The sequence below is a fragment of the Strigops habroptila genome, chromosome 6 (genome assembly GCF_004027225.2).
Source record: "Strigops habroptila isolate Jane chromosome 6, bStrHab1.2.pri, whole genome shotgun sequence".
Taxonomy (NCBI): Eukaryota; Metazoa; Chordata; class Aves; order Psittaciformes; family Psittacidae; genus Strigops; species Strigops habroptila.
Genome location: NC_044282.2, coordinates 56148132 through 56173697, shown reverse-complemented (window position 1 = coordinate 56173697; position 25566 = coordinate 56148132). Strand labels below are relative to the sequence as shown.

At 45.3% G+C, this 25566-nt stretch overlaps 1 protein-coding gene across 1 annotated transcript in view; it reads right to left on the bottom strand.

Annotated features, from left to right (window-relative positions):
• EVA1A (eva-1 homolog A, regulator of programmed cell death) overlaps window positions 1-25566 on the bottom strand; it is a 208311-nt gene that overhangs the window by 101456 nt on the left and 81289 nt on the right. The window contains exons 4-5 of the mRNA XM_030490823.1: window positions 23754-23906; window positions 1280-1423 (exon numbers count right to left, since the gene is read on the bottom strand). Coding sequence (XP_030346683.1) covers window positions 1280-1423; window positions 23754-23906 — 297 coding nt within the window. The remainder of the gene's footprint in view (window positions 1-1279; window positions 1424-23753; window positions 23907-25566) is intronic.

Below are 25566 nucleotides of genomic sequence, written 5' to 3'. Positions count from 1 at the left end.
TTGCCTTCATTTCTGTCAAATCCCTATGAAGATCAGCTTCTCTTCAGTCTCTTTATGAGATTTTTTATAATTTTTTACATAAAGATATCACCTTCCTGGCTAGAAAATTCACAGGGCTTTGCAAGGGTAGCCTTGCTACTTCTTTCTACAGCATTTCAAACAAAAAACAAAGAAGCTAAAAGAAATCAAACCAAACAAACATCAACCTTCCTGCCACTCCTGCCAAATGAGAAAGCAGCCAGACAGGAGCTCAGAGCCTGATGCTCGTGCATCAATCCTCTATTCTTCAAGGCGCTGTACATTCGCCATGCTATAGCAACTATACAAAATGCTACAGTGACTTCTTCGCAAATACCGTCTACTAGATTCAGCATACTGCAGTTCCACACTAAGATTGACGCACAGACCTGTTGCAGTCCAAGGTCACAGCCAGCACCTCCTCTACTACATGCTCCCCCATCCGCTCAGCAGATTCAAAATAGCATCAGAATTTCCTCTTCCAGAGGGATGTAGAAAGGGACAGAGAGACTGAGCTGATCCTAGCAACCACTATATAAGCAAAACCCTGAAGCAAATATTTTCAAATATATCAGCTGCAAATGGCCAAAATGTCATCACTGGAAGAAAACAGACCTGATGTTGTTTTCATACCGTAGAGCTCACACAGGAACAATTTTTTTCTCTGTTGCAAAATAAGATGACTAGTCAGTCTGGTCAACACTGTGACTTAAGCTCCTGACTGAGAGTTCCAACTGTTTATTTTTTCCAAATAACAATATTTTGTTACAAAAATGTTGCAATGTTCACCTGAAGATTTTGGGAACGATTTTCTACTAATGCCATGGATAAGTATGGATTCGTGATTGTCTTATTCTACCATTCAAAATGAAATACAGGACAAAGTAATAAGGATCCTATTGATAACCACAACTTCACTGCAATCCAATGAAATAGCAGGATGCTAACATTCCGCATGTAAGCATCCACTGGATTTCACCACCAGCTTTTCCTCCTTGCAGAGGCAGTGTTGAATGGATTAACGAAATATAATTTCTATGTTTTCTGATTTTTCTATCAAGCCAATGAGTAGAAAAAGAGACAGAATTAAACCACTCAGGTGATCCGGAGAGCTTTCCCTTGTCGACCAAAGAGTCACCATGAGCCAACTGGAAGTTCAACCTTTTTATGTATGATTACAAGTCCTGTTGTTCTTCACACACCACTGTTCACCAAACACATACCCCAGTGAGAGTTAAAGTGAGAGAATTTCATGGCTCACCACAGGTGTAGATGACATTAAGATGCTTCCGGATGCCTGGGTAACAAGGATCTCCAAATTCATAGGTGCTGGCATATATGCTGCAGCTTCTTTTCCCATGACAGCGCTTGATCATGAGTTGGAGAGCAGTAACAGACTGACACTCTAAAAGGGAAAAAGCATACCTATTTGTGAATATTTTTCCATTCACATCAGAAATTGCCTAAAAACATTTACCAGATTCAGACTGTGAGAGCACAAACATACAAGCTTTCCATGAGTATTTGAAAATCTTTGTGTTTACATGGGAAGGTATATCTGATTCCAAAACACCTCTAATAAACTGTAAATTGATGAAAAGAAATCAGCAAAAAGAACAGCAAAGAATCAGAAAGCCCCATACAACCGTAGAAAGAAGGCTGCAAATAAAAGATGGCTTGTTTTCAAAGGGAAAGGGTTACCCGTAATAAAACTATTTCCTTCTCACCTAGCATTTATTCTATAAAAGTCTGAAAGGACTCTAAGACAGCTATCAGTATCTTCATTTTAACAGATGGAGAAAAAAAGTCATAGAAAAGTAAAAAGACTAACAACAGCAGATCAGTGCAAAGGATCAAAAAAGAAAAGACTCAGACATGGGGAAAGCTTCCAGCAGCTTCTCACAGAAGCTACCCTTATAGCCCTCCCACGACCAAACCCTTGCCACACAAACCAAATGCAGCTTATTTCATTTTGAGAGGAAGAGGTAGGGAGAGTTTGGATAGGCTTGTTTAGCCTTTATGTGCAAGGGAATTGTCTCAAGCCACCATCTCTTGCCCCCATCTGCAGACAGACATGATCGATGTTACTGTCTGCTCATAGAAGATGATGTATTTCTAAGAAGGCTAATGAGGGTTACTATGAGGTTGAATAATTATGTTACCATCTACTATCTAAGTAGAAATATTCTGTGAATTGTGTTTATTTCATGAAAGTAGGAATGTTTCTCACATCAGGAATTTAGAATATGGAAGGCTCTAAAAGTAAATGTTTTCCCAAGTATTATTTTCTGTCAGATGCCTTGTGCCTGTTTTCTCAGCTAAGGTGAAAATGATTTGTACAGACAAGCTCTCGAGCTTTTAGGTGCTAAACTGGTAGTTTGCTTTCACTGTCTAGCCAGGGCCAAGCAGAAGGGGAAGCTAGAATGACAAGACATTCCTTCAATATTAAGCTGTTGCTAAAAGCAATGAGAAAGATATAGATAAGGGAACATAAACCCCTCTTGGTCACTGATAAGGCAGCAGGAAAAGGGAAAATGAACCCCAAAAAGTATTGCATGCTAGAACCAGCACAACAGCAAAAGCCATGAGAGACACAGGAAAGCCACAGAAAACTAAGCCTAGAGGGCAACATGGGGTTTTTTTTTCTCAAATCAAAGGCAGCATTTTATTTCATATCTGCAAATGACAAAAGAGGGCCCCATGTGAGCATTTTCATGCTGAACCACTAAAACTTCCTTAGGGTATTTTTGATCCGAACGTCAGAGGTTCCAGTGGAAACATCTGGCATGCAGCAATCCTGCTTTATTGTCTTTGTCAAATGTCCGGTTAGAGAAACTCATCAATTCTAAGCACTGCACAGGATCTCACGGAGGGCACCTATTCTTTTTGTTTGTTATTGTTTGCATGCAACAATAACAAATTGCCTTGCCCACGGGCACAGGAGCACACTGCCTCTGCCTGAAAGTGCAGAATTACCCATTACTGGTCCTGTGACAGTCACAGCAAGTCTTCTGCATACGTCGTCACCAGAGATAGTCAGCCTTCCTCATGTAGGAATGAGTGGTAACAAACTACAGACTCTGCCCTCCACCTTAACTGGTGGTACTAGATGCACTCTTCAGGTGCCAGATCTGTGGATTCAGCACATTTAAAATGTGTCTAGGAGTTTTATCTGTCCTATACTCTCACACTAACATCACCAGCTTTGCTAGCCATCACTAGTCATGTTTTGGTGCTGATGACCTCCCTCCTCCCATGCAGATCTGAGCAGGCTGCAATCTCCACCATCTGCACTAGGAAAACAAACAGGGCTCAAATCCATTATCCCCCTTGTTTAAGTGCTACCCTATTCCTTAGCATGATTACATGGTTACCCCAAACAGGTAATACAGTCCGAGATATAACAGGGCTAGACCCAATCATCAATATGTAGAAGTCCCCCTTCCTGCCAGATATTTTGGATAGAAAGTAGAGGAGCAGGAGTACATGGTAGAGGGATTAGATGCATGGACATGAGGTCAGCCAGCCACAGGGCCAGGCAGCAGGCTCTTTCTCACTGTATTCAGTACAGAGTAGCTGATGTGTACATAGCAAGTGATCACAATCCTGATGGTACCTTTATCAGGTAGTTACTTCCCCTAGCAGAAGACAGCGTTGCCCACGATACCCACTGAAAACAACATGCTATACTGCCTACAGGCAGCTGTGAGACCCAGCTCTAGCCCATTCACCAGCCCCGCTACTAATGCAGATGTAGCTTGAGATATAAGAGCTTCTTCCACATAGTCCTAGATACCTAGCATCTTCTATGTAGCTCCATCTGCCACAGAAGGTCCTAACACTGCAATCCCTACTTGCATTTTAACAGTGCCCACGTCTAGCCAACACTGTTTGGCTACATGTCCACTGGTAAATGAAAACTTACCCTGGTCCTGAGGCCAACTGTGGTGGAACAACCCACAGCCATGCTATTGAAATGCTCTTACCCTCCAAAACAGAGTGGTGATACCCAGTCCCTCCCCTATAACTAACCTGAAATCCTCTTCTGGACTGCCTAGGAGAGCGTTAGCTGGGCCAAGGCAACGAACCATGCCATGGACCATGCTATTGGTTAACAGTACAGAAAATCCATTTCCAGTATCTGCCCAGGCCCTGGTACTGCTAGTTTACCAGCATATATGTAGCCCTACCTACCCAGCTTTTCCAGGCACAGACCAGGCCTCCACATTCACAAATATCAGCAGTAAAATCCTCAACTCTCCAGCTCAACTTGCACTAGCCAAAATGAGCAGAAAAGCAGAAGAGACTCTCTGTGCTTCAATTACAGGTGGGGATGAAATCCCCTAGCGTAAATAGTGAGGCACCAAGATTTTAAAAGCCTCTTTTGCATGGACTTTTTATAAACCTTAACATTGAAAATATAACCAGGAAAAAAGTCATCTGTTGGGACTGCAGCACATAAACCATAAAATAATTTAGTTGGATGCAATATCTGGATGCTATCCAGTCCAACCTCCTGCTCAAAGCACATCCAGCTTTGATGTTATGTCAGGTTGCTCAGGAATTTGCTCAGGCAAGTTTTGAGAATCTCCACAGATAAATATTCCCCAACTCCTTGGGCACCTGTTCCAGGGCTAAACCATTCTCCAGGTGAATAATTTTTTCCTTGTATCTAATCAGATTTCCACTGCTGCAACTTGTGCTTATTGCTTTTGGTGTGTGTTTGGGTTTATTTCTGTGGGTTTCCAAGAACATTCTTCCATAGAGCCACCTATTAGGTAGTAGAAAACAGAGCTTTCTCTTCTTGTGGCTGAACAAACCTGGGTCCCTCATTATCTCCCCATATGCTGTGTGCTCCAGCACCTTGACCAGCTTGGTGGCTCTTCACTGGACTTGTTCCAGTTTTTCAATATATCTTTCTTTATCTGGGAAGCCCCAAACTGGACACTCCAGTTAAATGGAGTACTGGAATGTCAAATAGAGTTAATAAACCCTCTCCTTGATGTGCTTACAATATTCTTACTAATAAAGTCCAGTACCCACTTAGCCACCATTGCCGTAAGACCACACCCCTGACTCATGTTCAACTTCTTGTCCCCTAAAGCCCACTGGTCCTTTTTCTGCAGAGCTGCTTTCTAGCCAGCTGGTCCCTAGCCTGTGCTGTTGCAGAGGGTTATTCAGGTGCAGAACTTTGCACTTGCCTTTGCTGAACTTCACAAGGTTTCATAAGGTTTCTCCAGCTCTTTGAGGCTCCTTGAGGTCCCTACCCCTGCTGTAAAAACTCTCCTTTCCAATTTCATACCATCTACAAACTCAGTCCCATTATCCAGGTCATTACTGAAGATTTTAAGCAATATTGATCTTGGACTGGTTTTAAGTTGCTGCCAGTTTGACTTCAACATAGCATTGTGGAGGTTTCTCGTAGTAGTCTATTTCCTTGGCTTTTGTAGCAAACAAACAGCCACAAATTAGGCAAGTCTCTACTGTTGCCACTGACCTCTAAACCATAATGAGCACCAAAACCTGGTGAATGCAGGAGTGGCAGAAAGTTATCTGAGGTACCCACATTATAAGATCCAGCTAAACTCTACTGACTACATAAGAATCCCACATGGTAAATCCAAGTACTCTTCTCATTTTCCCCATGTTAAGGCCTGTGCCATTCTCTCGGCATCAGTCATATTCTTCCAGCCCTAATAAAAAAAAAAGAAATGGACTCTATGAACAAAATTTGACGAAGCATTCACTTCAACGACTTCCCTTTCGTTACAACGGGGAATTTTCTCTTTTTCCCCCCACCCCACCCCCAATTTCTAAGCACAAATGCCTTGTGCATTCCCATAAATGTCAGGGCAAGCAGCCAGCAGTACTCTAAGGGAGGACTACACCAATACTGAAATTAGCTTTGTCTCCCTTGTTGGGTGTTTTGTTGTTTTTTTTTTTTGATCTGTCAAAGTGTTCATTCTCCACATAACACATTGAACTATGTTATGCACAGTTTTGTGCAATTAAAACCTTCAAATGGAACCATCTCCCTTATATATTTCAAAGGATTTGTGATAAGGAGGTCATTTAGCTGGATGCCAAAATGTCATGTTCAAGCATCTTTATTCCCTCACTAGCTAGCACTGCAGATGTCAATAACACATCTGAGAGATGGCTGAGTGATAGATGAGACTACAACACCCTCATAAATCACAGTCACCACCATATCATTCAGAGCTCTAGAAGTGACAATGTGGTATTTTCTTTTACCCCCATGTCTCAGGAGTATAAAAACACTCAACATTGCCGAGTTGCCGAGGTGAGTATCAATTGCCGAGGTATCTCCAGAGAGGACGCCTTTAACACCGGAGCGGGGGGAAGCACAGCGTCCCGGAGCCTCAGTTCGGAGCGGCGAGAGCGACCAAGGGAGCCTCAAGTCCTCGACAGGACTTGCCCAGGAGCCGGCAGCTCAGCTGGCGCGAGCAGCTGACTCACAGGGGGCGGCGCCAGAAGTGACGGCACCAGCCCTCAGTGGGTAAAAACCCACCCCAGGGAGCGCGAGCTACCAGGGCGTGGCGCGGCAGTTGGCGCAGGCAGGGCGAGCGGGCAGCGAGCGGGATGGTGAGCACTCGCCTCAGGAGCAGGGCCCGCTCTGGGAGCTGTGCCCCGGCGGTGGCCAGCGTAGGCACCCAGACAGAGACGATGATGAGAGGGGAGGCTGCGGCGCAGACCTCGGAGTGTAGAAAGTGCCTCGACTGGTCTCTTGAGGCGAGGCTGCGCAATGGACAGGGCTGCACTCGGTGCGCCCTGGTGGAGGTCCTCCTGCAGCAGGTGGCTGAGCTGCGGGAGGCTGTTGGAGAGCTAAAAGATGCCAGGGAAGCTGAGAGGAAGCTGGGCTGCTTGCTCCAGGCCCAAACTGCGCAGGGGCTGCAAACGTCCCGCATTGCTCACATAGGAAAGAAGGAGGGCAGCAACCCAGGAAGCTGGGAATTAGTCACGAGAAAAAAGGAACAAAAAAAGGAGGAAGAGGACAATTAACAACAAGGGGCTTCCTCCTAAATCTGATGTCCCCACCCAGAACTGCTTCGCAGTTCTGCAGGGGGCTAATGAGAAAGCACCCACTACACCTAATGAGCATCCTGCTGATGCACCAGTAAAGAGGATCACTACTGGTGCCCCCAGGAAAAAGAGGAGGGTCATAGTAGTAGGGGACTCTACTTTGAAAGGCACAGAGGCACTCATCTGCCGGCCTGATCCAGTCTCGAGGGAGGTGTGTTGCCTGCCAGGGGCTCGGATCAGGGATGTTGCTGAAAGGCTGCCTGCTCTAGTAAGTCCTGCTGACTATTACCCCCTTCTAGTGGTCCATGTGGGTGCTAGAGATATAGATAGCAGTAGCCTGGAGAACATTAAGAAGGACTACAGAGCCCTGGGAGAGGTGGTTAGGGGCTCTGGAGCTCAAATAGTTTTTTCATCGATTCTCCAGGACAAAGGGGAGTACCTTAAAAAAGCTAGGCGTGTTTGGCAGGTTAATAAATGGTTAGAATGCTGGTGCCATAGTCAGGGGTTTGGCTATTTAGAACATGGGGCTCCATTTGGGAGGCCAGATCTACTGGAGGCTGGTGGAGCTGGTGTGACAAAGAAGGGGAAGAGCTGTTTTGGTAGGAGGCTTGCCAGGCTGGTCAAGAAAGCTTTAAACTAGATGTGTTGGGGGAGGGGAGCATTGATCCATCCCAACACTCCTGGTCAGTTGCCAGCACCTGTAATAAGTGCTTGGAGCAATGTAGAGATGTTCCAGCTGCCCCAGCCATTGAGTCAGCTGCATTTGGAGCTCGGCTAAGGTGCCTCTATATAAACGCCCATAGTATGGGGAACAAGCAAGAGGAATTAGAGATGTGTGCAAGGCTACAGGAATATGATGTCATTGGTATCACAGAAACATGGTGGGATGGCTCCTATGACTGGAATGTCAGAATGGAAGGTTACAGGCTGTTTAGAAAAGACAGGCCAGGCAGACGGGGAGGGGGTGTTGCTATCTATGTCAGTGATAGGGAGAGAGTATGGAACTCTGTCTGGGGACGGGTGATGAGGTAACAGAGTGTTTGTGGGTCAGGATCAAAGGGAAAACAGCAACAGGGGACATTACGGTGGGGATCTGTTACAGGCTGCCTGATCAAGAGGACTCTGTGGATGAAGCGCTCTACAGACAGATAGGGGCAGCCTCACGCTTGCAGGCCTTTGTCCTCATGGGGGACTTCAACCATCCTGACATCTGTTGGAGGGACGGTATGGCCCGGCACAAGCAATCCAGGAGGTTCCTCGATTGTGTGGAAGACAACTTCCTCTTTCAAACAATAGAGGAGCCGACGAGGAGAGGTGCCATGCTGGACCTTGTGCTCACCAACAGGGAGGGACTGGTTGGAAATGTGACGCTCCAGGGCAGCCTTGGCTCTAGGGATCACGAGATGGTTGAGTTAGATCCTCAGGACAGTGAGCAGAGCATGCAGCAAGCTCACTGCGCTGGACTTCAAGAAAGCAGACTTTGGCCTCTTCAGGAACCTCCTTAGTAAGGTTTCATGGGATACAGTCCTAGAGGGCAGGGGGGCCCAAGACTGCTGGTCGATATTCAAGGATCACCTGCTATGTGCTCAAGAGTGTTGCATCCCGACTAGAAGAAAGTGCAGCAGGAGGGCCAGGAGACCTCCATGGATGGACAAGGAGCTGCTGAGGAAACTTAGAGGGAAGAAAGAAGCGTATAGAAGGTGGAAGCGAGGACAGGCCGCCTGGGAAGAATATAGGAGCATTGCCTGAGAAGCTAGGGACCAGGTTAGGAAAGCTAAGGCCCAGCTAGAATTAAGTTTGGCAAGGGATGTAAAAGATAACAGGAAAGGATTCTATATATACGTAGCAAATAAAAGACAGACTAGGGACAATGTGGGCCCTCTCCAGAAGCTATCAGGAGAACTGGCTACCATGGATTTGGAGAAGGCTGAGGTTCTTAATGACTTCTTTGCCTCAGTCTTCACCAGCAAATGCTCTGACCACACCACAAAAGTCTTAGAAAGCAAATGCAGGGACTGTGAGAATGAAGACCTTAGGCCCTCTGTAGGAGAGGATCAGGTTCGAGACCATCTTAAGAACCTGAACGTGCACAAGTCCGTGGGACCTGATGAAATCCATCCGCGGGTCCTGAAGGAGCTGGCAAATGAAGTTGCTAAGCCACTGTCCATCATATTTGAAAAATCCTGGCAGTCAGGTGAAGTTCCCGATGACTGGAAGAAGGGTAATATAACCCCCATTTTCAAGAAAAGGAAAGTGGAAGACCAAGGGAACTACACACCAGTCAGTCTCACCTCTGTGCCTGGCAAAATCTTGGAACAGTTTCTCCTGGAAAGCATGCTAAGGCACATGAAAAACAACGAGGTGGTTGGTGACAGCCAACATGGCTTCACTAAGGGGAAATCCTGCCTGACCAATTTGGTGGCCTTCTATGATGGAGCCACGGAACTGATGGACAGGGGCAGAGCAGTTGACGTCATCTACCTGGACTTGTGCAAAGCATTTGACACTGTCCCCCACGACATCCTTGTCTCTAAATTGGAGAGACATCAATTTGATAGATGGACCACTCGGTGGATAAAAAACTGGCTCGATGGCTGCACGCAAAGAGTTGTGGTAAATGGCTCGATGTCCAGTTGGAAAACTGTAATGAGTGGTGTCCCTCAGGGATCGGTGTTGGGACCGGTCCTGTTCAATATCTTTGTTGGCGGCATGGACAGTGGGATTGAGTGCGCCCTCAGCAAGTTTGCTGACGACACCAAGCTGTGTGGTTCGGTTGATACGCTGGAGGGAAGGGATGCCATCCAGAGGGACCTTGACACGCTTGTGAGGTGGGCTGATGCCAACCTTATGAAGTTCAACAAAGTTAAGTGCAAGGTCCTACACCTGGGTTGGGGCAATCCCAGGCACAACTACCGGTTGGGTGGAGAAGAGATTCAGAGCAGCCCTGCAGAGAAGGACTTGGGGGTGTTGGTTGACGAAAAGCTTAACATGAGCCGGCAGTGTGCGCTGGCAGCCCAGAAAGCCAACCGTATCCTGGGCTGCATTGAAAAGAAGCATGACCAGCAGGTCGAAGGAGGTGATCCTGCCCCTCTACTCTGCTCTTGTGAGACCTCACTTGGAGTACTGCGTACAGTTCTGGTGTCCTCAACATAAAAAGGACATGGAGCTGTTGGAGCGAGTCCAGAGGAGGGCCATGAGGATGATAAGAGGGCTGGAGCACCTTCCGTATGAAGACAGGCTGAGAGAGTTGGGGCTGTTCAGCCTGGAGAAGAGAAGGCTGCGTGGAGACCTCATAGCAGCCTTCCAGTATCTGAAGGGGGTCTACAAGGATGCTGGGGAGGGACTCTTCCTTAGGGACTGTAGTGGTAGGACAAGGGGTAATGGGTTCAAACTTAAACAGGGGAAGTTTAGATTAGATACAAGGAAGAAGTTCTTTACAGTGAGGGTGGTAAAGCACTGGAATGGGTTGCCCAGGGAGGTTGTGGATGCTCCATCCCTGGCGGTGTTCAAGGCCAGGTTGGACAGAGCCTTGGACCACGTGGTTTAGGGCAAGGTGTCCCTGCCCATGGCAGGGGGTTGGAACTAGATGATCTTAAGGTCCTTTCCAACCCTTACGATTCTATGATTCTATGAACATCACTCCTCTTGACTGTTATGAAGTGCGTGTAGGTAATTTAACTTCCAAATGTAAACAAGTTCCTAGAGAGCTGGGTTGAATTGAGATCTCCAAGTATATTAGTACCTCTTCAGGAGGTTATTGCAGGTCAGAAGTCTTCGCATTCAGGTGCCCCTTCCCAGAGCTCAGACAGGCAAGAAAACAGAGCCTTTCTTATACGTCAGTCACGCAGTTAGCCTCTCAAAAACATGCAGGGAAGCCAAACCCAGCAATGTGGTAAAGCAGGTTGGGCTATGGTCCCAACAGGCAAAATTCACATTTTACAGGTCTTCAGAAGCAGGAGACTAGATGTGGCACTCCTACTGCACCAGATGACATGCTCATTCAGGGCAAATTCTCCTTTTTTTTTTTGCTGCTTGTTTGCTTACTAAATTCAAACTGCAGATGTTATATGAAATACCAACCTGACGCCAGTAACAAACATGTGCCAGAGATATGGGAAGGACACTCACAAATGCCTACACCATATCACCAAGGCTGAGGTAAGTACTGCTAAGCAGAGCCAGGCCTCTGCAAAGAAACTTTTAAAGCCCCAAAAGCTCAAATCTCATAGCAGAGCAATAAAAACCACTTTAAGACCTCATACATGACAGAGAGCCCACTTACACAGGTTGGGCCAGAGTTACCCTTGGCTTTTATTAGTCTTGGATTCCTTCAGTACACTGCCAAAGAGCAAATGCAAACCTGGCTACAGTGAAACTTCCATATGTGAATGTGTTTAAAGATATCAGCTGTGCGTTTGGAATATGGTATTTTAAACTAAAGTTTGGTTTTAGGGGGGAGTGGGATCAGCTTGCTTTATCTTCTTTATTCCTGGCCCCACTTTCTACAAGTTGCATGTCCCTCTAGCCTTGCTTCTGGTACAAGAGTAATTCACTTTCACAGGATCACTCGACAAATGCAGACTCCTAGCCAGTTTTACTTCACAAGTCTTAGTCTAAGCCCTCAGTAAGTAATTGATCTTAACCAGTTGCATTTAGTATAAGAATACTCCCTGATCTACTGTCTTTATCAGCCCAACCTCTGACAGGGTAAAAATGCAAATCAGATGGCAACAAAGCCATACTGGAGGATTTTACCAGCTGCAGCTTGCAGACAGCATTGGCTTTAAAACTGGAATGAGTATCAGTGATGTAATGTCCATATCATCAAGCTCACCACAATGAATGGATTTTAGTCAGTTTAAGGCTGCTTCCCAGCATGACTATTTCTTTATTACGTCCTCCTGGTGAAAAGAAAAAAAAGAAACTGAAGCCAATGTCTATTAATCACATCCGTTACTTTGGTTACTCACTATTACTTGTTTTTCTCCAACAAGGGTGACACATCCAAATCTGAAATCCAAGTCATACATTGCTGCTTTTGATTGCAAAACTATCTGGGTTTGAAAGAATGTTTCCAGAGAGTTTAATTTTTGCATTACTGTAACTCTTAGATGCTCTCGTGAAGATAGGAGCCTCTTCCAAGACAGCAGTCACCACAGATGGATCCACAGATTTAGACACCTAGTTTTGAGATGGGTGACTAATTCCACAGTGAAGTTGGGCATGTGCCAGATACTCAAGAACATCTGTGCATCTGTTAACCACATCACCAGACTCACCTGCCACATCCCTGTGGAGCCTGCAAAGGCGGATTCCTGCACAGACGAGGCAGGCTGTCCAGAGCAAGCAGGACCATGCACACCTGAGCATGTGAATATGTTAGCATGCTGTAAGGCTGCCAGGTAGTGGTTTTCCACAGGCTGTCCATGGACCTGGGAAGACAGCAGGGCATGGAGCACAACCCAATATCAACATGTGTGCACTTGGGAAAAAGAAAAGTACAGCCTGAGAAGAAAATTTCATGCGCTCATCAGAGGATGCACAGAGTCCATGGATTTAGAAAAAAAATTGGAGCACTCAGTCTAATTTTTCAATCAACAAAGTGTTAAGACCCTGAAGTATCAAAAGGTCCAAATGATTGGCTGCAGTTAAAGGCTTCAAAAGGAAACTCACAGCAGTGCATATGAGGTAAGTGATTAGGAACTGGACCTACAACTCTAATGAAAACAGTCAGCAGAACCCTAGCTTTCCTCGCTATCTTTTGAGGAGCAGGCGAAAGGAACAACCTAGGATAAATATTTCCTTGAGGGAAGTCATTTACAAACAATTGACAGCTCTAGGAGGAAACTCCTCCAAAGCAGAGGACAGGATTTTTCTCCAAAACATGCAGCATGATTTCTTGCTAAAGAATAGAACGAGAAAAGTTACTTGCTGAGACCTGTGAAGCAGAGAGGACAGAATGAAAGATGGAAGATGCAGGAGTCAACTAAGTCAGGAGTTCCTGAAAAGAAAGATGCCTGAATCAGCACTGTGTTTGTCTACTTACCTGCCAAAAGAGAAAGCAAACTTCAACTGAATGGCAAAAACAATGCAAGCAGGAAGAAAGTAATTCCAACGTTGCAGGTGAGGCAGCTGCCTAAATTCTTTCACATTTTACTTGGGAGTGACTCAAAATTGCCACACTCTGCAAGAGAATCTCTTTGATAAACAGGAGGGAAAGAAGTTGTTCTGCTCTTGGACACTTTCTCAATATTTTAAAGATGTTTCGTTAGCTGTGGTTGATACGAAGTTCAGTTCCTTCATAAAGCGACAGCTGCTGGAGGAGTCTGAGCTTCTGCTTCAGCTGCAAATTAGCCAAAATTATCCATTCTAGCAGCCTGTGAAGGGCATCATCATAGATATTGATGAGCCAGTCTGCGCCACGTGTGGTATACCAAATCCCATGCCCATGCCCATTAAGTTTGATGTTCTCTTTAAAAGCCAATGCAGAAAACAGTTAATAAAGATACACTTTGTTCACTTTCCCTCTACCAGTAAGCACTCTCATAAGGTAATTTCTTTATCAGCATAGTGCTGCCACATGGTTTCAGATGGGGGCAACAGAAATATACTGGATTTCTCTTCCTTGCCATGGCACACAGGCACACAAGCCTCTCTAAAGGCTACAAGAAGTGAGCTGGGTTTAGAACCACAGGGAATGTGGAAGACAAGAGGTAAAAAACCAAACTACAGATACTTATCGCTTAACACCAACCGATGTGAAGACCAACCAATGAAAACAAAAGACTACCCTTACACAAGAAATTTTGAAGAAGCAGATGTATAAAGAGGAAAGCTCAGGACAATTAAAAGGCTGCTGGTTTGGACGCCAAAACAGAACAGGCTTCAGAAAACCTGCATGGACAATCTGTTCCAAGCACAAGAAAACAGTCTTCAAGTAGGGAACTAAAATAAATTAATTTGTTAGAAGAGATTGTTAAAAATACTTCTGAGCTGCAAGCCACTAGGCTGTGGAAGAGGGTTTGCAGTCAGGCAGGACTGGTGGGGAAGTACCACTGGGTCTTTAGCCCACACAGTTAGCTCTGGTTTCCCAGGTCCCTGCTCCCCAGCTATAAGTGATTACCTCATGCTGTGCAGAACAGAGAGATGTTCCAACATCTTATGGTCAACATGGAAGCCAAGAGTCTACCTCTGCCACATCAGCATCAGTCCCAGCATGCTCTTTCTTTTTCTGTGAGCTTCTATGTTTGAGGAACTTTCTATTTGGTTTTTGCTTTGGCAGTGCCAGGTATTTCAGTATCCTGTTGAGCTGGGCTTCTGATATAAATTGCCATCATCATTATTACAAATGGCAGCAGGGAACTTGACATTGATGTAGCTGGATATAACATCTGTGTTTTGCACAATGTCACTGAAAACAGCTGGCTATAAAAGCTGTATAAAAGCTACATCCCAACATTAGAAGGATGTGGTGAGAAGGCCAGCTTTACATTAGAAAGTACATTTTAATGGAAGAGAGAGAAAAATTACTCACCACACACTTCATAAAACTTTGGAAACTTCAGCAGTAGGCCAGAAAAGAATCTTAAAAGAAACCAATCACATCTAGAGACTGCAACAGAAGGATCAATTGCAGATTTAATTACAACTGCTATAGCTACATTTAGAAACACTTCACAGAATCATAGAATGGTTTGGGTTGGAAAGGACCTTAAGATCATGCCGTGGGCAGGGACATCTCACCCTAGACCATGTCACCCAAGGCTCTGTCCAAGCTGGCCTTGAACAGTGCCAGGGATGGAGCATTTACCACTTCTTTGGGCAACCCATTCCAGTGCCTCACCACCCTCACAGTAAAGAACTTCTTCCTTTAATCTAAACTGCCCCTCTTTAAGTTTAAACCCATTCACACTTGTCCTGTCACTACAGTCCCTGATGAAGAGTTCCTCCCCAGCGTCCTTATAGGCCCACTTCAGATACTGGAAGGCTGCTATGAGGTCTCCACGCAGCCTTCTCTCCAGGCTGAACAGCCCCAACTTTCTCAGCCTGTCTTCATACGGGAGGTGCTCCAGCCCCCTGCTCATCCTCATGGCCCTCCTCTGGACTTGCTCCAACAGCTCCATGTCCTTTTTAGGTTGAGGACACCAGAACTGCACACAGTACTCCAAGTGGGGTCTCACGAGAGAAGAGTAGAGGGGCAGGATCTCCTCCTTCGACCTGCTGGTCACATTCCTTTCAATGCAGCCCAGCACATGGTTGGTTTCTGGGCTGCAAGCGCACACTGCTGGCTCATGTTCAGTCATCGACCAACACCCCCAAGTCCTTCTCTGCAGGGCTGCTCTGAATCCCTTCTCCACCCAACCTGTAGCTGTGCCTAGGATTGCCCCAACCCAGGTGTAGGACCTTGCACTTAACTTTGTTGAACTTCATAAGGTTGGCATCAGCCCACCTCACAAGCGTGTCAAGGTCCCTCTGGATGGCATCCCTTCCCTCCAGCGTATCAACCGAACCACACAGCTTGGTGTCGTCAGCAAACTTGCTGAGGGCGCACTCAATCCCACTGTCCATGTCACCGACAAAGATGTTGAACAGGACCGGTCCCAACACCGATCCCTGAGGGACACCACTCATTACTGGTCTCCAATTGGACACTGATCCGTTGACCACAACTCTTTGTGTGTGGCCATCGAGCCAGTTTTTTATCCACCGAGTGGTCCATCTATCAAATTGATGTCTCTCCAATTTAGAGACAAGGATGTCGTGCGGGACAGTGTCGAATGCTTTGCACAAGTCCAGGTAGATGACGTCAACTGCTCTGCCCCTGTCCATCAGTTCCGTGGCTCCATCATAGAAGGCCACCAAATTGGTCAGGCAGGATTTCCCCTTAGTCAAGCCATGTTGGCTGTCACCAACCACCCCGTTGTTTTTCATGTGCCTTAGCATGCTTTCCAGGAGAAACTGTTCCAAGATTTTGCCAGGCACAGAGGTGAGACTGACTAGTGTGTAGTTCCCTGGGTCTTCCACTTTCCTTTTCTTGAAAATGGGGGTTATATTTCCCTTTTTTCAGTCGTCAGGAACTTCACCTGAGCGCTATGATTTTTCAAATATGATGGACAGTGGTTTAGCAACTTCATTTGCCAGCTCCTTCAGGAGCCATGGATGTATTTCATCAGGTCCCATGGACATGTGCACGTTCAGGTTCCTAAGATGATCTTGAACCTGATCCTCTCCCTCCAGCGGGCTTAAGGTCTTCATTTTCACAGTCCCTGCATTTGTATTCCAAGACTTGAGCAGCATGTCTAGAGCACTTGCCAGTGAAGACGGCGGCAAAGAAGTCATTGAGAACCTCAGCCTTCTCCAAATCCAGGGTAGCCAGTTCTCCCATCTCCTTGTGGAGAGGGCCCACATTATCCCTAGTCTTCTGTTGGCGACATACCTAACAGAAGCCCTTCCTGATATCCTTGACATCCCTGGCCAGACTCAGTTCTAACTGGGCCTTAGCTTTCCTGACTTGACCCCTAGGTTGCCAGACGATGTCCCTGTATTCCTTCCAGGCCGCCTGTCCACCTTGGTTTATTAACGTGAACTCAAATCATTTTATCACCTTTGTATCTGGAACCAGAACTCATACAAATCGCAAGGGTCCAGTTTTGCAGAGCCTGATTCAGGGTGTGTAAAGTTGAGCAAATTAATAACATTTTGTAGGCTTGGGGGCTAAAGTGTGAATCTGGGGACAGCTTCAAGCTTGGCTCCAAGAAGTCTCGGAGAACAAAGCTGCTTTGGGCTGGCAATGACAGTAAAATTTCATTATTTAATTTGCAGCAGAGAAGAGTTGGTTGTGGGCTTTGAGGCATTCAAGATAAAAAGGAAAGAAGCTAACAATTTTGCTTCACTTAAGTAGAAGATAGGAATGGTGCGTTCAGTGCATCTACGGCTCTGTGAAGTCCCTGACTTCATTTGTCTTTCTTACTCATCACAGCCCCACAAAAGTATTTTCCTGAACATGGGTCCAGTTCAACAAGTGCCTAGACCTAGGCTGAAGCAAGGTCTGAACTTCAGAAGCTGTGGGACTGGCCCACGTTTTTTAAGAGACTACCCAGCTGACACGATCTACAAGTCACTTCTCACCCTTGGTTGCTAAAACAAAGCATGGCGTGCTTGCAAACTGACAGGTTTCACATTACCCTTGTTTCTCAGGCGCAGCATTCACCATTGTGTTAATTTTGTAATATTCTTGAGTGACATCTGAATTACTTTACAAGGAACTTTATCAGCTCTGAACAAGTTACACTGGTTTTCATTCAGAGTATCTCCACAGAAATAACTTGAGATGCTATAGATTTGAATCTCTTAAATTCTGTACTTCTACTATTTGGATAAAAGAAGTTGATATTACTGATACAAATAGCCACTTAACTTCCTCAAATAACATACCAATACCATCACAGAGCCTGCCAGTGCTATTCAAATTACTACTTTCAGAATTTTTATTTACAACCACTGCATGGGGTCATACTCCACTGTAACCAGCTTTTTAAAACCAAGTTGAACCTTGCCTTTGAGACAGATCTTGCCCAGAAGCACATTTGAATGTATTGTTTCTTTTTTAAAAAAATAGCAATTGTGTGCATATAAAACCAACTTCATATAAATAATTTTTTATGACTCTCTGGAATTCAACAATAGTTTTTGGTTTTCTAGAAACAGCTGTAAAGTGATTTTAATTACCTCTTGGTGTTTTGAAACAAAAAGTGAAACACACCAAGTATCTAAATTTGAAAAACAACTTTCTGAAAGCAGGCTTTGTCCCACTTTAACTTAGCGTTCTATATGGGAATTTCATTTCAATTTAATAAGGTATGATATGTGAATATACAGCAACTGACATTTATTTAGTTTTCACACTTGGATATTTGTGGGGTTTATTATATACAAACAGATTTGCCTCTAAGAACATGTTCTTAATCATGAGCTACACACATAACAAAGTTTCTGCACTGAATGCAAATGAAATGTACATATTTCCTATGTACATAAATGTACACAGGAGTGACAAATGTCACTCCTATGGGCAGGGGCATTCTGGAGGCCTGGTGTGCACGTTAGAGAAGAAAGATGTGGTTTGACTGCCTCCCACATGTGCTGCTCATCCTACAAGCCCAGCCTTACAGCTGTTTTAAAGGCTGTCATCTCCCATATGGTGAAATTGGGACATAGCACAGGAGCGTTTCAGCCACAAGCACTCAGATCTGCTGAAGGACAGCTGTGCTACATGGTATTATCTGATCAGCAGAGATTTCAGTGGATACCCCATCTCCTCCTGCCACCCTGGTTCTCCTCTGCTTTCCCCATCAGTGCCAAAGGTTACTGCCCTCATTGCTCCAGCTCCACAGTTTGGAGGCCTTTAATTTTAAGTGTTTCACCTCAGACCAAGATTCGAGCAGAGCCACAAATTTGTACTAACGGAAACACAGGATGGTCATGGGTAGTGAAGCAGAAGAGAGCTGGAAATGCACAGCTGGAGGGACAGCAGTCTCTTAAACCAGCTCCTGGGTTGGCAGGAACAGTAACATGCATCATGGAATAAAATGGATTTTTTTTACTGCAGGTATTTCATACTTATTCACATGCTAGATCTGATCGCAGATAAACAAACTAGAAGAGTCCATTATTTATATGGTGTAATAAATATTTATATGAGGAACTGTGAAGGCTCTGGTTCGAGTCATATATCTGCATTAAGAGGAGGAAATCAAAACAAATTGGGTTAGATCACCTTCTGTCACTGCAGTAAAATGAAAAATGCCAGGGAATGAGCACCTAAAGGACAGGCTCCTTTGCTGTACTCATTCCTCTGCTCTTTTGCTATCAGATCCAGTGAGTTAGAGAGCACCACTGACCATCCATTTTCCCCCTACAGAAGCACAGGAGAGAACTTATATGTTAAGTGATGAGGACATTTCACTTCTCAGCAGACTACTCAGCTTAATCCACCCACCACAACACAGAGCTAGGCTTTGGAGCCACAGTTTCCATGGTCTTGTGCTGACTCGAAAACCAAGCCCAGATTTCTTCTACCTAGGATGAGGAGTTATATTGCTGTGGGCTTTTTGTATATGTGATGGAGAGACACAGGGTCCTTGAGAAGCAGACCTGGATCCTGATGCTAGAGGTCAGCTGAACATGTCTATCTCACTCTCTGTGGTTCAGGGACACAGCTACTGTGAAAACGTAGATGTGAACCTGTCAGGTGCCCTGAATATGATCAAGGATATCACTCCACTAAATGGAAAAAGGGTAATGGTTTTAAATCCAAGTTCTTCCTCTTCAGTCTCCTAATTAGACCATTACCTCACACTCGGATACAAGTAGGGAAAAGGCCATTTTTTAAAATTGGCTTCCCTTGGCATAAACAAGTCACTCGGAGTCGCAGGCAAGAGACAGATGTAAACAGCTCGATAAAGGGGCAAAGGGCTCACTGGGCTGAAGGATATTAATGGTTTGTTGCTTGCGAATAGCCCTTTCCCCAGAGACCTCCCTATGCTCTGTGTATTCTTTCTGCACATGCTGGCAGCAAAGTGGAGGCTTTATTAAGAGAGCTACAAATAAGGTCAAATTCCTTTAGGAGCTTTTTAGAGTTCCCAAGGCATTCAAGGAAGGGTCCAGCTGTTTGCAGGGGTTTCCCGTTATGGTCAGAGACACAAGTTACAGCATGTTTCCAGTTAAAAGAGGCTCCTGGCAGATTTTCTCTTTAACATGACAGGGATAGGATGGAGTTCTTCACAATACTTCCCCTTCACAGATGCTAAGCACATTCATATAGACAATAGAGAGAAAACATGCATGTGGCATGTTATGGTGTGTGAGGTCTGACTTGGGGATCTTATATAACCCAAAAGCAGCACAACAATGGCTTGGGTATGCAGGTGTTAAAGGGCTGCACCATCATGATACCTCAGATCCCTCCATCCGAGCACCTAACATACCTCATGTCTGCAGAATCCAAGAAACTCATGTCCAACTCAAGTGGACTTTACCTTAACACTCCTACAGCAGTACAAGGTCTGATTTTTCAAGGCAGAAACAACACAAATTAAATTATTTGTTCCCTTACCTTTTGGCAGAGCCAGAAATATATGCAATGCTTTATTAGGCCACACCTCCTCCCTGTCTTAGACCTCAGTTATTTAAAAGCCGCATCTGTTTAAGCTGTAGCTTTCCAAATTCAACCCAAATGTACATTTTGTTCACAGAATAAAAATAAAATTAAATTCTCTGAACTGTTTTTCATCAGGAGAGGCAGAAAAGATACCCTTCCCCACCTTTGGGGCAAGTACGAGTTCTTCACTCATCAAGTAACTCAAGCTGCCTGGATAAAAAATAATCACTGCAAACTTGTCCAGGACCTACTTCCCAGGAAGAGGCCCTTTGCCAAGGCTCAGACTTGACACAAATCATCAAGTCCAGTGAAACTCCAACAGAATAAATCTTCCATGTGCAGAACATAGCTGGGTTCTGCCTTACGGTAACTGGATACTGCCACAAAGTCTGAGTCATACAATCATATTTGTAAGATCAGCTCGTTGCGAATGCCTGGGATCAAAGGCTGTCATGGAGCAGTCCTCCCTGTATCACAGGACTGTGGAAACGTGCAGGGAAACGTTCTCTAGCTAGAGAAAGCTTTGATTTAAAAGCCGTGACGTTTTCACTGCTCCTGAAGGAACAGCATTGCCTGCTGGGCTAGGCAGGCCCGTGGCAGGAGTACAATTTCCGGAGCTGGGGGACACCACGTGCCATTTCCACGATTGCTAGTGGCAGCTGGAAGCACAACCCCCTCACTTCAGGGCTGCAGATGTAGGCAGGACTATTATTTCTTGCAGCGTGCCATGAGGAAGCACGGTGTGAATATGCTTTTCGCTGCTTTGGGTTGCAGATGGATCTTATACCATTTTCTCCTACGAGGCCAAGAGAGGAGTGATAACCAGAGCCACAACTCACCTTCCCTTTCCTGCATCACTAGAGCTCTGTCCCATTGGGACAGCTCACACAAATAGAATCATAGAACAGTTCAGGTCGGAAAGGACCTTAAGATCATACAGTTCCCACTCCCCTGCCACAGGCAGGGACACCTTCCACTAGACCAGGTTGCTCCAAGCCCCGTCCAGCCTGGCCTTGAACACTGCCAGGGATGGGGCAGCCACAGCTTCTCTGGGCAACCTGTGCCAGGGCCTCACCACCCTCACAGGGAAGAACTTCTGCCTAATATCTAACGTAAATCTCCACAAAGTCTGAAGCCATTACCCATGAAAGGAAGGTCACGTTAAGCAGAGGCTGCCTGTAGCATTGGCAACATCATGCCAAGGGAATCAGTGAGCTGAACATAGCAGCAGACCTTGCCAAACTGTCACATACAGCTGGGAACTGAGGGATGGATGAAAGACCACCTGCTCACCCACTTTTGGGGTTTTTTAAGTTAAGGTCACACACACACCCTCTCCACTCAGGATTTCAGCATGCAGAGAACATCAGCATCAACAGCTATACTGTCTGTTTTTCGCCCTGCACACACAGTGCCCAAAAGTCTGGGAAAATCTGTGGAAGGCATTGATCTATAGTGGGTGCCTCACCTCTCATCCCCAGCCCTGCAGGGCATGCAGCTAGCCACTGCCCCAGACACACTTCCTACCTACCCTTTGCTGTTACACAGGCAGGACATACTTACCCCCTCAGAAATCCAGGCTATCTTAACAGATACTCCAGACCCCAGTAATGCCAAACATGCAGATATTTGCTCCTGCTCAACAACTTGGTCATTTTTAGCATCATTTCACAGCTTAAAACCTTGCACTGGATTTCATTGTAAAGCTACCTCAGCATTCCCACCACTAGCTTGGCATTACTTAGTCTGTACTGAGCCTGCTCTTGTAACCAGTTTCATTGAAGAGCTGACACTGGATGAAGGCCCTGCTTCATCCCAGCACATGGGCGTGCTACACTCTAGGATCTGGTATCTTGGGCAAACATCCCAATTTGTAGAGATCACAAGGCCAATTTGAGAACAACAGGGCATAAAAGCACTACAGATGGTATGGCACGTGCAGCTCTGCCATCACACCTCACTGCTTGTTCTCTTAGCTACAGCTTTGCTCTCCCAGCTCCACTCCTCCCCCATCCTGTTTTCTAGGTGCCACACACCCTGTTCTCAGCCAGTACAAGTTTCGGGACTTTGCTTCTGGGCAAAGAAAAGTAAAACTTTACCCTTTGTGGCTTCACACACTTTGCTTCACACTGACATTCAAGACCAGGTCCCAGCGCTACTACCTTGTCACCAGTACTTGCCTGTTTCTGCTCTCTCAGCAAGGACAAAGGTGTGCTCAGGTATATGCTAGAAACCCATCAAGTTTCGCTGACTTGGCAAGTTATCAAGCAGCAGCCAAACCACCCCCACCCCAGCAACCAGTGTACACACTCTTAGCCCATCCCAAACACCACATGAAAGAGGTCTAGGCTAACCTGTTACACATATCTGTTTCAGCTTCTGCACCCTGGCAAATGGGGGGCAACAGGAGCACCTCCAGGGGCATCGGTCACCTCAGAAGACTGGAGGTAACTTGTTAAAGGACAATGACTCTCCTGCCACGCATCTGAACCACGGGACTGGGAAGGAGACCCTGCACTGCTCAGCTGTGCTCCGGTTTTCACAGCTACACAACTAAGGCACTCACCATGCTGCACAAATAACCTGAATGGCCTGATTCCACCTGTGGTTTCCTACTGACACCCATCATCTGCATATCATATTTCCAAGCAGTTACTTCACATGCTTCCATTTGAATAGCATTTAACTCCTAAGGGCACTGGATCAGCAGCTGAGAAGCCAAAGATCCTCAGATACAACTGAACAGATACCAGCATAGGCAAAAGCAGCAGGCCAAGCTTCCCTATACAGCCCCTCTGGAAGCAATTCCTTTGGGAAACTAGTTAATTCCCTCTCACCTCTGCAGGGGAGGATGATGAGGAATGCTGATCACAGGATTTTGCACTGCAGACAGCTTCTCTCTCTGCCACAGCCTAAAATATTCAAAGTCATTTCACATTGGCTCAAGAACAGACAGTTTTAGTGAATGTTTTTAAATGTATTGACCCTTAACACACAGGAATATAAGAAACTATGATAGCCTGAGAGTAAAGAAGAAACTTGAAGGTACTGTAAGTCAACTATAACATGATGAAACTGAACAACTTGCTCTTTGAATTTTCACCCCTTGCTATAAATACACTAAAAGTTTAAATGCAGTGTCAAGGCTTGACTTTGCCATAGATGGTCCATGACATTCACCAGTAATATGCTCCTCTACATTATAGATAGAGGCTTAGCCTATGAACAACCAGGAGGACAGAAAATTAAAGAAACAGAAGGAGTACCTCCAAGCATATAATCTGATGAATCTGCTAAAAGCTTGTGGCTTGGTAACTTGGCTAGGGCATCTAGCTGAACCTCAGTTCAGTGCCCATCATGAAACTCACCACTGGTTAAGAGAGTACCACACATCAGTAGCACCACCATGGCAGCTTGCATGTCCCAGTCCTTCTTTTCCTTATCAGGATCTGTGCCAGCTCTACCATGCAGACAGTAAATGAAATCACCCTGCCTAGATCAGTGCGAACTGTCAGTGCATTCCCCTGCTTACCAATCATGGGCATCCCTAGGTTTTGGTATGGGCACTCCAGGCTGCCTCCTTGTGTCCTTCCAAAGATAGCAGAGTAAATGGCAATCACCATGCTCTTCTTACAGCTTAACCTCAGCTTGTCATCTTCACAGGCTACTTTACTCTTGTATTCATCTGGAATGAAACAAACACTTAATTACTCAGCAGATCCAGAGGTGGACACTCAGCACGAAGGGAGCCCTTCACCTCCCCATGGTGTGAGCTTGTCAGAGGCAGCAGAGATTTTGGGCATAAGCCCAGGGGTGCACATCAGCTGCCAGCACAATCCCAGCCTTACAACTGCATTTGCTGGAGTAGCACTGATCATTTGCATTATGCATTCTCTCTCTGGCATTATCATCACATTTAATGCACATATTTTAACTTAGCATGTGTGAGTTCCAGTAAATAGCCAATAATTTCATTTTGCAGACAAATAAGTAAGGTAATTGAGTGATTTCCACGCAGTGATATTAGAAGCCTGCGGCAGGGGAAGGTAAAAGCCCATACTTAGACACCTTTCTCATCCACAGATCAGCCCTTTATGTGCCAAGCATTTATTTTACATCACAGCAGGTCATAATTACTCTTGATAGCTTTTTTTCACAGCTGCTCTCCCTTGGCAGATTCAATAGGAGGTATACTAAATATGTTAATGCTGGAAGCTGCTTTTGTCTTTTGTTGCAAATACAGATATGCAAAGCTGCTCCCCAAATCCTTCTTGAGATGGTCAGCCCAAGAATGCAAAATACACTCCTGCTTTTGTAAGGCTGGAGCACACAGAACAGTCACTCAGTTTAAATCTGTCAAGGAGACTGGGAAATTATTTCATAAGAAATCACATGTCATTCCTTTCTCTTACTATTATTTGTATTATGGGAACCTCTAGAGGTCCCAGCCTAGAACAGGCCCTCTCCATGTATGTCCACCAACACACCACAGAAGACAAACACTATTCTGAAGAGCTGAGTCTTGCCAGTTGGACATCTACAACTATGAAAGCAAGAGACTAAGAAAACTGAAGTGGCACATCTACAGTCACCCCAGCCAACCCAGGGCACAGTCAGGAATACAACTTCAACCTCCCCAGCCTCTGTAGAATGACCTTCCACTTGATTGTGTTACTCACCGTTAGAAATATAGCCACAATGGCATCCAAATTGCTTAATGGAAAGGGTCCCTGACCCATGGTAACCTCCCAAGCATGATCAGCTGTTTCATCTGAAATGCTTCCAGCTGTACCAGGTCAAAATTGTGCCACAGAGTACACTATCAACCAACCAGTGTGAATAATCATCAGCCAATGCCTGGGGCTGTGCCTGGCCTTGTATCATTCACTAGCATAGACATGACTTTTGTCTCTCCCTGTCACTGGTTCTCTATGCCTAATATCACACACACATATATAAGAGGACTTATGCATAAGTCCACATGCATTCACCTACTCAGCAACTGAGAATACTATTTATTACTTTATAGTTTTATACTTAAGTCTTTACATCATGGCAGCTAAGCACTTAACGTGACATTTTTGACTGCATTGTAACTATAGGTTCAAGAATCATTTTTCCTTATTGGAGATGTTGAGGAATTTTCCACCTAAGTTGAATCATAGAAGAATTTAGGTTGGAAGACTCCTCAGGAGGTCATCTGGTTTAACCCATGCTCAATGCAGGGCTAATTTCTACATTAGATTAGATTTTTTTCAGAAGAAACTGTGTGGAGAGAATACGTATTATACCAAAAAAGGCACATGCTGATTCAAAAAAAACACCACACCTGAGAACAAATGGCT